Source organism: Gobio gobio, assembly GCF_949357685.1.
Source record: "Gobio gobio genome assembly, chromosome: 2".
Lineage (NCBI taxonomy): Eukaryota > Metazoa > Chordata > Actinopteri > Cypriniformes > Gobionidae > Gobio > Gobio gobio.
In genome coordinates this window covers 64,503,594-64,516,950 of record NC_137098.1, presented here as the reverse complement: position 1 = coordinate 64,516,950, position 13,357 = coordinate 64,503,594, and the positions used below count along the sequence as shown (strand labels likewise).

Below are 13,357 nucleotides of genomic sequence, written 5' to 3'. Positions count from 1 at the left end.
GAACATTGTTTTGGTTGTGCTTCGGCTCTGCGTGACTGTGCAGATGGATATGGTTATCCTATAAAACATCCACTACTAGGCTTAAGAGATATGACCAGTTAAGATGGAAAGGATCTCAAGCTGACTAGCTGAAGACGTTACTGTAGCTTTACCCATTAATAGACACGGTACTTCCTTGAAAATAAATTACAGATCTGCGCTACAACAACCCGTAATGAGATGAGCTTCACAATAGATAATGCTTTACAGTGAACTCTGTTAGAGAGCAACATATGGTAATTTATCTGCTCAATAAAACACATGACTCACCTGTTGAGTAATAAAAACACCATCATCTCTGCGGCGCTTTTACAACATTTCAAATCCCTGAGTTCTTGCCATCTCAGAAAAGCCAAGCCAATGTTGATTCTGGTTTTATTACGAGCTCGGTCACGTTCTCTTATCTCCAGCAGACTCTCCTCTGTTCGGCGAGGGATTTTTGCCCTGTGTCAACCTTTCTCACTCGTTGTGACAACTAACCTCTGCCATTCCCACACCAGACACGTGTCAAAGCAGCCTGAGCAACTTTTCTCTATTTACAGATATGACGAGACACACATGAGCGAGTGGCATATGTATGCAATTTCCCATTAAAACCATCCCGACCGATGGACTTACCATAGTGAATCAGGGTAACATGTTTTGGAAGGATTGATGATTCTTTGAACAACAAAAAGAAGTTACATAGTGTACCTTTTAAAGTCTTTCTTGGACTAGAATTTTATTTTTTTTGGCTGAGAATAAGTAACCATTAGCAAAACACAAAATCAGCCTGTTTGTGTAATGAGATGCACATCCTTTTGTGAAACTTTTGTGGAGTCAGCAGCTTTCAACAAATTGACAGCTACATTGTTAAAATGACAGATGCAGAAAATATTTCCATTTAGCATTTTCTTTTATTCCCGGACACTCCAAAACAACCCAATTACAAACTTATGAAAAAAGGATAAAAATGTTAAATAGACAAAAAATAGATAATGGTTAAAAATAGGCAATTCAGTTTAGCAAACAGAATAAAAACATCTTTCCAAAAAGCAGCCTATTATGTACAAACTATTAACCTGTATTGATGACTGTAAGCTCGACATTGTTTAAAATGATTATAGCCACGGCTTCTCCATCACACCACAGCGACCCGTTTACACTTTCTATTCAAGCAACCCAATCACAACCCTACATTTATTTCTAAAGATTATATTATCACTAAAGATTATATTATAGCATTTCTTTATTCAGATTCAGTTCAGCTTTGCAGGACATTCGCTCATAACAGCAAGGCCATGTGAACCTAGACGTGTGATGCCAGGCTGAAAGATTATGTGCTGGGCGAGTGCAATCTGTCTCTTTCTTTTAGAGCCTTTGTGAAGTCATGCAGAGGAAGCGAGGACTCAGCCATCTCGACACAACACTCAGTTTTAAGAAGCACTGTAGTGCTATTAATTGAGTGCACTAGAAATTATTATTTTGCTTACAGAAGTGTTTGTAGAAGATTAGTGGTGCTTGCTCATACTTTGATTGCCAAATTCACCATGAAAAACAAAATTGACAATTCTAGTTTTTGTTTATGGAATATTACAATATTTATTATAAATGGTTTACACGTGCACATTATTATTTTTTTAATTAATGTGCCCTTGTAATCTTTAATCATAACTTCCCTTCCCTCTAGCTGCGTCATCTCTTCTCCTCTCTGATGATGTGTTTACTGGTGAGAGGATGAGGTAACATGTCACTCACATGAGATCCACCAATAGCAAACCACAACCATCCAATCAATTCCCCATGGACAAAATCAAGCCCCGCCCTACATTTTATTTTGTTCAAGAAGCAGTGTCACTTGGATATGCGTCACAATAGGAAAGAAAAGACTATCGCAACTATCGCGTCGTTCGGATGAGCCGTTAAACCGAGGTCCTGACTCTCTGTGGTCATTAAAAATCCCAGGATGTCCTTCGATAAAGAGTAGGGGTGTAACCCCGGCATCCTGGCCAAATTTGCCCATTGGCCCCTGTCCATCATGGCCTCCTAATCATCGCCATATATATGATTGGCTTCATCCCTCTGTCTCCTCTCCACCATCAGCTGGTGTGTGTTGGGCGTTCTGGTGCAATATGGCTGCCGTCACATCATCCAGGTGGTGCTGCACATCGGTGGTGGTTGAGGAAATTCCCCCCTTCTATGTAAAGCTCTTTGAGTGCTTAGAAAAGCGCTATATAAATGTAACAAATGAATTCATCAAATTAACTTCATTTTCATACCAACTTAAGTTTTCGTTGCTCTGTGACGTAAAATAACAAAAAAAAACAAACAAAAAAAAAAAAACAGACTTGCACTGAAGGAGGGACCTAATTTTTGCATTAGCAATTTTCTTCAGAACATGTAAATGTGTTTCTGCTATTTTTGAATAGAGTGTAATAGCCCATCTATTTACACTAATTCATTCCACTGACAAAATTACAGAAGACGCTGCATTGCCAACAGTAGCAATAGTGTTGGGGTAGAAAGATTTGACGCAAATCGACCCGAGTTCGAATCCGTCTTTTGCCGAACTCGCTCTACTCCCTTTTCCCATCACATAGCAGATCGGAAAGGCATTTATTTTCAATTAAAATGAATAAAATATTGGAAAAGTGGAAATCAGGGGCCTTATTTTTTGCGCATGTGCACTTAGGGCGTGTCCAAATCCACTTTTGCTAGTTTAATGACATGAAAAACGGTCGACGCGCCAGGCGCCAAAAGGGTTGTACCTATTCTTTTAATGAGTAATGGGTGTGTTTTGGGCATAATGTACAATAAACCAATCAGAGTCTCATCTCCCATTCCCTTTAAAAGCCAGTTGCGCTGGGGCCATGGCGGAATTTGCGAGCGGAAAGACTGAACACTTCCCCAGAGAGGAATCCTTTTATTTTAATATTTAAAAATGGTTGTGCGGCTGCGCGTCCCTGTGTGTGTAATAAGCAGAGTGTATGTGTGTTGTGCACTCGCCTTTAGGCGTACATTACATTTGAAATAACACAAAAAATCCTGCGCTATTGACTTTAGACCAGGATTTTGTTGGTCAATGACGCAGTCAATTTCAGTTCCTCAAAATAGCAACACGCCAACAATACACCTGAACACACCTGGTTTTCAGACCAGCACACCCATGAGCGCACAGATGGTCTAGGGCATTTGCTATTTAAACAAGGTGGCGCTGGACATGAAAATGATAACCGCGTCAGGCTGAAACTAGCAAAAAACACTTGCGTCGCGCATGGCGCCGCATTGTGCCGGGTGTATGATAGGGCCTAAAGTGTCTTAACGTGCGTTTAATAATAAAGTGTTTATCGGTTAGGGTTAGGGTAGGTGTAGGAAGGGATTTATTGTCCCAATAAGGTGGCATCCATTTAATAATTTTAATAAATATAATTGTTTACACTCTATTATTGCATACCGTTTAACACTGAGGTGCAAATAGTATCTGCCACTATTTATAAGTATTAATAGCATCTAACTACTATTTACACTTATTACAAAGAAAATACTGCTATTTTTACAATTTTTTATTTTTGTAAATAGCAGCTATCGCTAAGAAAATATGTCAATAGCCATTTTTGAAAGTCTTTATATTTCCGAATGAGAAGAACTTGAAGGCATGTTTTTACTGCAGCTCTGTCTGTATCTTGGGCTATGGATAGAGATTAGACAAACTTTTAAGATTCTAAATGTGCATTTCTTCTAGATCTTCATCCACATGTTGCCTCCATACCTGGGGATGCTGCGACCTAAAGTGGAGACCCCTCTGTTTCTTGAGAAACCTGCCAGAAAGGAGAACATCCAAGCCATAAGCAGAGTGGCAGATGAGTACTTCATCCGCAAGCCCAATAACACCAACTTCCTCTTCCCCAAACCTCACAGGTAAGCCTCTGGGGTTATCAGAAGGTCTCAGATAATTAGGGTCATGGGTCAAAGGGGTCAATTATAATGGAACGGAGAAGAGAGCTGGTTTTAAGTGGTGAAGGGAAAGGCTGCTTTCTTGAGATAAGTCTCACCACTTGAGCAGAAAGTAGAAAATATTATGTATGCAGTAGGGGTGTAACGGTACATGTATTTGCCCCAAACCATCACGGTTCATGCGGTGCAGACAGTCAGATGTTGAATACAGTCAGTCACAGGAGATCCACACTCCAATCCAGAAGGGGGCGCACGGTAATGCTACGCTGTTTGCTAACGGTCACAACAGGAAAAAGAGCAGGAGAAGAGACGATCTATACCCCAACCCAAAGCAAGAGTACCAAACTCGTATTGAACCGTGACCCCAAAACCAAGGTAGAGACCGAACCATGACTTCTGTGTACCGTTACACCCCTAGTATGCCGTAATGAATCCATAATCGTTGTGGTTATTTTGGAGACCCATTTAAAGACCCCAGACACATTCAAAATCTGGGATTCAAAATCTAAACCAAACAAAGAAGTTTTAATGTAAAAATGAACTATTTAAGTTTCTGCACTACATCTAGGTCACTACCCAGTTAACAGGGAACGTTCTCAGAACATTGGCAAACATTCTGGCAAGATTCTCTCAAAGTTATGAGAAAACATTATTCTAGTAAGTGTAACTTATCTGGAAATCTATCTGGGGCCGGATTCACGAAACATTCTTAAGAATGAAATTATTCTCAACTGCCAATTTCTTCTTATTTTCTAACATAAGAAAAAATATAAGAATATTTTGTTTTCCCAAAAACTTTCCTTAAGAATGTTCTTATCTTTTTTCTCATGATTGTTCTTAAGATAAAATTTAAGAAGTATTCATATATTCACGAAAAGAATGTTCTTAAAAATCATCGTAAATAACTTCTTAAAGTTAGGATAACCTCCAACCTAACTTAAATACCCAAATGTAAAATGTTTAACGAATTTATGGGTTGTTTCAAATATTAAAGCTACACTGTGTGATATTTTCCCCCATCTAGTGGTGAAAAGGTATATGACCATCCAGTGAATTTTAGTTTCTGTTCCTCTCAATTCCGATTTCGTTTCAACTCCTACGGTGGCCGATTTAGTCCAAGATTAACATGGCTGTTCGACCTCGTCCACATTCGACACGGTGCCTGTGGGATATTCTGTGCGCAGTGGGATGGTTGGAACTCAACTGGCCTAATTAGGCAAGGCATAAACAGGTTTGCGTGGATATGTACATAAATGTGGTTTCTGTGAGAGAACAAATAAGGATGGTAAATATACATACACAGTTAAGAACTGTATAACTATACTTATAACTTACATTTGTATAATGTAACCGTAAACCAGAGCTTATTGTACCATATATAGGCGCTAAATGCAGCTGCATTAAAAGGAGCGGAGCTGCCGCTGCTGCTGCTAACAAGCGGTGTCCGGTTACAAAAGTGTGTGCGCAGCTTTAACGTTAGCACTGCAGTGCGCTCTGTATAACAATTGTTAATATGCCGATCAGACCTGATACATATTTCCATCAACATACATTACAAACAAATATTTTCTAAAAACGAATAAACATTGTTGATAACAAAATAACTGAATTATTATTCAAATAGGTGAGCATTACGCTAATTATACGCTAATTATAGTGTATGTTGACACAAAAATACTTCTGAGGTGACATCAACTGAATTACGCGATGACACACTCTGAAACACATCTACAATGACAATAACTTTTATTACTTACGGAGTTATTAACGCACAGAAATACCACACAAGGAAAAACAGACTTTTGAGGAATAAACAAGCCAGGAAAACTCTGTATAACTCTGTTACTGGACGCTGCTGAGATGAAAACTCTCTGCGCATGCACCAGACAAGTCTGAACAAGTTGACGCGCACATGCGCGAGGCAGAGAATTTTGTACAGTGCCATCGAGTATTGAAACCGGTTAAAACGCGAAAGGCGAAGCTTGAATTTACGGGTATGTCCCTCTTTGGCTAATGTACTTTCAAGATGGAGGGGCAACATGGCGACCACCGTTAGATCCCATTACCTTATGTATTTTCAATGGCATATTATAAACTTACGAGAATACTTTATTACTTGAAAGAAGTAAATATACATTAATGAGCACATATATTTTTGAAAGAACTAAGTGTTTTTAGCTAAGAATAGACAAAAAAAGTTACACAGTGTAGCTTTAAGCATTATAACATAACAGTAGCTAGCTAAATATAATATTTATAACTAATAGTACCATATGGACAAGTATAAATCACGCAACTAGCTCGCACCAACCAGCAAGCGTCAATAGCGGACGAGAAACCCAGCGTAATTTAAAAATACTACTGTTAATGTGTCACAAATTGTAGTTTTAAGACTTTTTCAGGCGAGAATGTAGTTGTTTAAAGATTAAATCTGTGGTTTATTTATAAAGAGATCCCCTATTTGACAATTTTATCTGCCGTTTTCGGAGTTGTGAGATCCAGGCGATCAGCGGGTCTTCAGCGCTCGTTAACCCCGCAGAGAGCAACCTTTCAGGGCCGGCCCTGACCAATTTGCTGCCCTAGGCAAGATTTTACTTGGTGCCCCTTGTATCAAGGTTTAGCACTATTATCATTCTAAGTTGTGGAAACACTCGTAACTGTTTTATTTTTGTAATGCATTGATGTTTTATTTTTATTGTTGTTGTTGTTTTATATGATGTCCAGTCCATTCTACCCCGTCATTATGTTCATGATATTATTATTGTTTTTTATTTGTTAAAGGCTGATGATAGTAAAACTGTACAAATATTACACCTATGCCACATTACAGCCTAAACACAAATAGCAAGAGTAATTGCATCTAACATTCATGCACAAACTATTCATTGAGAACTAGCAAAAGTGTTTGTTTTCCAGTAGATGGCAGCAATCTTCCACTAAACTATGAGCATTCATGCTTTCACCAGGAATTCAACTGAGAAATTGATATTTAATGTGAATTTTACATAAAATGTTGCCATTTTAAATAAACCTGTATATAAATATCATTACTAATTTCGGCAAATACATTTTAAAATTGCTATACACCCCCTTAAAACTGCACAACTGCAGAGTAAAAACATTAGGCTATTAAAAAAGTGATATTACATGCGTTTAATATTTTTATATTATTTATTTTTTACAAAATCACACTGGCTGTGACCTCTGGAGAACCCAGAACAGCTGCTTGCATAAAGTTTAAGGTAAAAATAACTGGAATTAATTAGCAAACATTCGTATTTTACTACTATGCAATTAAATAAACTGTTCATTAACTGTTCAACTAATTTGCCTACATCCCTTTACTTCTGTCTTTACACAGCAAAAAATGCTCTTCTTATTTAGAATCTTTTTCTTGTTTCCAGTCCAAATATCTAAAAATTCTTAAATCAAGGTGCATTTACTAGATGAGTAAAATGACATACTTCATTTTGATTTTATTTTCAAGTAAACAAGAAAAATGTCTTGAATTTTTGCTTAAAACAAGCAAAATTATCTGGCAATGGGGTGAGAAAAATAATCTTATTTCTGTTTGGGACAGAAACAAGATTATTTTTCCACTCCATTGGCAGATAATTTTGCTTGTTTTAAGAAAAACTCTTTTCTTAAAAGAAAAAACTCACTTCATTTTGATTTTATTTTCAAGAAAACAAGAAAACTATCTTCTGTCATTTAACTTATCTAGTAAATGCACCTTCAACCTTGATTTAGGAATTTTAGATATTTAGACTAGAAACAAGACACAAATACTACGTAAGAAGAATAGTGTATCCCTTATCTTCCCTGCATCAGAGGGCTTCTGTCTTTTTTTTAGACACTTCAATTCGGCCATCCGTCATAAATAATCAGGCAACTTACACCGTGTCAACACCTGGCGCGAACGGCCAAGCACCCTAAAAAATGAAAGCAACCTTGTCTGCGTTGGATGCGGCGAGAGGCGACGCGACACAACAAATTCCCCTAACGATAAACTGATCGCGCGTTGTATTTCTGACGCACTTCAAGTAGATCGGCGGGGGGAGATTGATGAGGCGGACCGGAAAGATGCGGGGACTTAGTTACGTTTTTTTTGCGCTTTATTTGGTAATATTTCAAATTAATATTAATAAAATAGTATCAGTAATACATTTTGGCGCCCCTATGGATGAGTGGCGCCACTAGCATTTGCCTATTCCGCCTATGCCACGGGCCGGCCCTGCAACCTTTCCTCGGCTAGTCCTTCTGATGTTTGCCGCGGGCTCTGATGTCTCTGAGATATGATTCGTCTTGTGTAGATCTAACGGCCGATCTTTGGTACCCGAGCAGCATTCTTGATAAACGGCTAGGCTCTTATAAAATAACGATTTTAAAGACACTGCACATTAAAAACACGACATTGAGTGATTAACTCCAGTCAAGCCAGTCACGACGAAAATAGCCTGCACACTTAATATGATATCTACGATAATCTGCAGGGAAGCGCAAAAAGACGGGCTTTGAGGTGTTTTTCATTCAGCGAGTCTTCAGTAATTGCTCTTTTAATGCACCGTCAACTGCTAATTTCAAAGCAAACACTGCGCAACACTGCATCACATAATCAAATTCAGTCAGCTAATAAAGCTTGATCATTTAATGCAATATAGCATGCCATTTAATACGAAGCATCAACCGTCTATATAGAAAACATTGACCTGTCCTGTATTGGCAATCTGAAAGATTATAGGAAAAAAATTTGATAGATGCTAGTAGCCTACTTCGATAGGCTTAAACAAAATCCATAAACTAGCCTAAATCAGTCTATTTGAGCTTAAAGTCTGTACTGCTTATTTAAACGTTCGAAAAGAATGTCCTCCAATACCTGCACATTTATTGTAGACCTCAGCGGGGAAAGAAACGTACTTGAGGCATGAAAATGCGCGCTCATACTGACTTGCGTTACCGGTAGATTCATAGATGATGGTGCGCGGGCATTTCACTCACGCTTGATCCGTCAACGTCACATGCTGTAGCTACTACTCTATTCATGATTGGTCACTGCCAAATTAAAATATTAAAGAAACTGTAACATAATGTTATTAAAATCCATAAACTAGCCTAACCGATCTGCCAAAATTCAAAATCTTGACAAAATCTTTAAAATTGCTTTTAATGTTTAATTTAATCTTGCTTTACAATTTTCTATGTTGTTACATCTGTTTTACAATTTTCTGTAAAGTGTCTTTGAGTACTTAGAAAAGCGCTTACAAATTAAATGTATTATTATTATTATTATTATTATTAACCGGTTAATGGTCATTTCAAATTAACGTTTCCGTTCAGAACGATTCAAATTGATTTTGATTTCGTTTTTGTTCCTCTTAAAATTTCGTTCGTTTCCGGTTTTCGTTTTCGTTCCTTGAACCGGTTCAGAGCCCTGAATATAATATAGTGCCGTATAAAGACCTTACATAATGAACCGTTGTGTTTTTATGAATGAGCCATTTCTTTCTCCATACACCGCAGGTCCCCTTACAGTGAAATCGCCATTTTGCGCCATCATGTTTCTACAGTAGCCCTAAACCAGGGGTCTCAAACTCGCGGCCCGTGGGTTGCTCTGAAAAGCACCTTTTTGCTGAGTTGTTGCGTGTGCAGCGCTTGCTGCCCCCTTTGTGTGTGTGTGTGTGTGTGTGAGAGAGAGAGAGTTGGCTCGCCCCTCCCTCATGCAGTATAATTGGTTGACACCGCATGATTGACAGGAACAGGCGAGCGAAGCTGATCAGACAGTCGAAGCGAATGTGGTCTGACAGCGCCCGTCTATGTCAAAATGATCGTGAATGGGTGTCCCTTATTTTGCAACACTGAAGGTGGCGACCCTACCTCCAGCGGCCCCCAGGTAAAATGAGTTTGAGACCCTGGCCCTAAACAGACTAACTGCTCTACAGAGCGCTAGCTACTCTCTGCTGTCTCAGACGATGACATTTTTGTCCTGTGTCGGCCACCGTAGCTTCTCTATGTGCTTTGAAAGGGTGGGTGAGCGGTGGGCGGTCACTACTAGATGCCGCTCAAATTTACACAGTGCACCTTTAACGTTCACACAATCACAAAAAAATGAAGAGAACATTTAAAAAGTTATGTTTATTTAGCTTGCGTTAGCGAAACATTCTTGGAACATATCTTTGTTCGCATAACTAAATGTGCAACATTGATCATGTGACTCAGATGTTCTTGTTTACTTCAGGATTAACTTGTGGAGTTCATGCCAAAAAAAAATAGCCTGTTTAATTATAAAAATGCTAAATAGAGGCATTTTCACTAATGGTCTCAGACGTATGGACCCGCGGTGTGTGTTTGTGTGTGTGTGTGTGTGTGAGCATAACTGAACGCCTTAGGGTTTGATTAATCCTTTACTCTCTCTCTTACACACTTTAAATCACCTCAACCAGGGAATTACTCTCCGTGTGTATCTGGGGTATATGTGTATGTGGGGTGTGAGAAAAAAGGAAGAAATCATCACTAAAATAATAACGATCAGCACAAATGGGCTCTGACACATTAGCCCTGGCCTGCATCAGGCTCAAGAGAGGAGATCTAGAGACAGAGAGACTGTGAGAGAGAAAAGGAAGATGAGAAGGAGAAATTCGATGAGGCAGCGGTATCGTGCTTTTTAATTGGTTTTATAGCGTGTTTTGGCACCATTGCCAACATGGTTTAGTCAAATTAGTCTTTCCTGATTAGTCTTCTGTGTCTGTCGATGTACAGAGTGAGGAGGGAGGGGGGATGAAAAAGAGGCAGGATGAAAGAAGAACAAATCTCCCAGACTGGCGGAGGATGCAGCTGACCTTTTGTTTCATTAATTTAATACACGGCCAGTCTTGTGCAGCCACCAGGCAGACTTTGACTATTGCCATCCAACTATTCTGGCCAAGATATGTCAAATGTGTGGTGCAACATGTGAGATGGTCTGTAGGAGTTTTTTATGCTAATTTATTTTAGGCTGCATTTATTTGATGAAAAATACAGTAAAATCTGAAAAATTATTACAACTTAAACAGTTTTCTATTTTGAAATGTAATTTTGTATTCCTGTGATCAAAGCTGAATTGTCAGCATCATTCAGTCTTCAGTGTCACGTGATCCTTCAGAAATCATTCTGATATGATGATTTGATGCTCAAGAAACATTTCTGAGTATTATCAATGTTAAAAACTGTAATATTTTCACAGTTCTTTGAGTAGAAAGTTTAAAAGAACAGAATTAATTGAACTAGAAATCTTTGACATATTATTACCTTTACTGTCACTTCTGATCAATTCAATGCTTCTTTGTTGAATAAAAGATTTAATTTCTTTCAAATAAATTGCACTGACCCTAAACTTTCCCAGGTCCCATGACATGAAAATGTCACTTTATGAGTTTTTTAACATTAATATGAGTTCCCCTAGCCTGTCTATGGTCCCACAGTGGCTAGAAATGGCGATAGATGTAAACCAAGCCCTGGGTGTCCAGCTCTGCCTTTGAGAAAATGAAATCTCAGACGAGCCGATCTGGAATCTTCCCGGTATGTCGTCAGACAGGGAAAGGTTACCTCCCTTTTCTCTGCTTTGTCCGCCCAGAGAATTTGGAGAAAATGGATTCAATTTATTTTTTACATTTAATTCTGTCCCAATGTCAGCAAGGGCTTTACAAACAGGCTTTACGATATGGATTCGACAGCACCGCCACAAACAGTGAGTAACAGTGTTCATTAATGCCTGATCTGTGATCAGTGATTTCTGATGTGTAGCTAATCATTCAAGTTCACGCAGACTTTCTTTCTAAGTTGTTTATGCATCCGTGAATCAAGCCAGTGACTAAGCGATCAATTTCACATCGTTTCTCTTAGTAGCATGAAACAAATCTGTTATTTATGTTGTGATTAAACTACAGAGAGCGATCAAAGAACACTCTCTTTATAATGTTCGGATCTGTCAATCACACGTCGGGGGTGTATCTGCATACTTGCCCAAACTGCCGTTATAATGAATGACGCTGTTATGCTGCACAAAGCTCTTATAGGTATTCATATCGATGTCGTGTTTGCTGTTAGTTGTGGTGAAAGCATTTTATGAGAGAAAACGTGTTGCAATGACGAGATCACTGCATTCACTGATCAACAGACTGCCTGTGTACTCAATGCTCATCACTGCAGCTTTTCATGTGATAGGAAAAGATCTCAAAATAATGCTGTAATCAACACTTTCACGACTCGTTCATTTCGACAGCTGTAATAGTAAAAAAAGTAGTAGAAATACTCGAGAGGGGTTCCAAATGTAATACGCATTTTTAAATGCAAAGATGTCAGCCAATCACAGCAGTGGGCGTTTTCACTGAAGTCTCACAGCAACCAATCACAGCAGTGGGCGTTTCCACTGAAGTCTCACAGCAGCCAATCACAGCAGTGGGCGTTTCCACTGAAGTCTCAGTCTCAAGACATTTTATTGAGTATAAATCATACTAACAATCAGTGGCGGCTGGTCAATAGAGGGCACTGGGGCGCCGCCCCCATCAAAATTCCAGAAATTATACATGTATACAAAAATGATATAAAAATGAAATAAAAATAAAATAGTTTACTCTTAGTAAGAGCCTCAGCATTTAATAAAAACTGGCTTTGATGGGTTAACTATTTTATATGTTCTTCAATATGTTTCATGCGCGAGGGACGCCGGACAAATGGATGTCTATCTGAGTCCAAAAATCTACGGGCAGCATGTGACCTGAAGCTGGTCTCTAATTGGTTCTTAAAGATCCTCCTCCGGATGCAGCTCGTTGCGTCCCTGGCGAATCAGAATTGGATGCGTGTTATTTTATCCAATCTGATTGGTCATCTGTCATTCAACTTTCCGTTCTTGGCCAATCAAGCGAAAGTGTGCGGGCGACACAGTCACTCCGACTCCGCCAAAACCTTGTTAGGATGATCACTTTCGTAGAGATGGCAGCAGTTAAACCAAATTCTTTCACAAGGCATTCGCTGGAAGAAAAAAAGGATAAAGGATCCCGGACTGGACCAACGCGATTTACACATCCAGCAGCAGCAGGCCAGTGACAGGACGCAGCTGCACTCGCAGCTCCACGCGATAAACGTTGTTATGATAAACGTAGGTTAGGTGGCTGGCTGGATGTGTTGTTAGCAATGCCCTTTATTGCTTTCCCTGTCTTTTATTTCAAAGTGTCGGTACTGAAGTTTTGTGGACAACAACGGGGGTAAGAGATCTCAAATATCTGACTGAACAATGCAAACGTCATGACACTACTGAGATGACTGACTTTAATCAGAGAGTCATTGAGAAATTAGCTGGGATTGAAGCTTGCCATTCTGGATATGCATCTGATTGTAACTTATGCTTTTG

At 39.0% G+C, this 13,357-nt stretch overlaps 1 protein-coding gene across 10 annotated transcripts in view; it reads left to right on the top strand.

Moving 5' to 3' along the window:
- Window positions 1–13,357, top strand: part of chrnb1 (cholinergic receptor, nicotinic, beta 1 (muscle)) — a 47,706-nt gene that overhangs the window by 27,253 nt on the left and 7,096 nt on the right. For all 10 annotated transcript variants that reach the window (XR_013816064.1, XR_013816065.1, XR_013816066.1 and 7 more), the window contains one exon: window positions 3,761–3,936. Coding sequence is in view for 4 of the 10 variants with exons in the window: in XM_079810664.1 (XP_079666790.1) it covers window positions 3,761–3,936 (176 nt within the window). In the remaining 6 variants the exon portion in view is untranslated. The remainder of the gene's footprint in view (window positions 1–3,760; window positions 3,937–13,357) is intronic.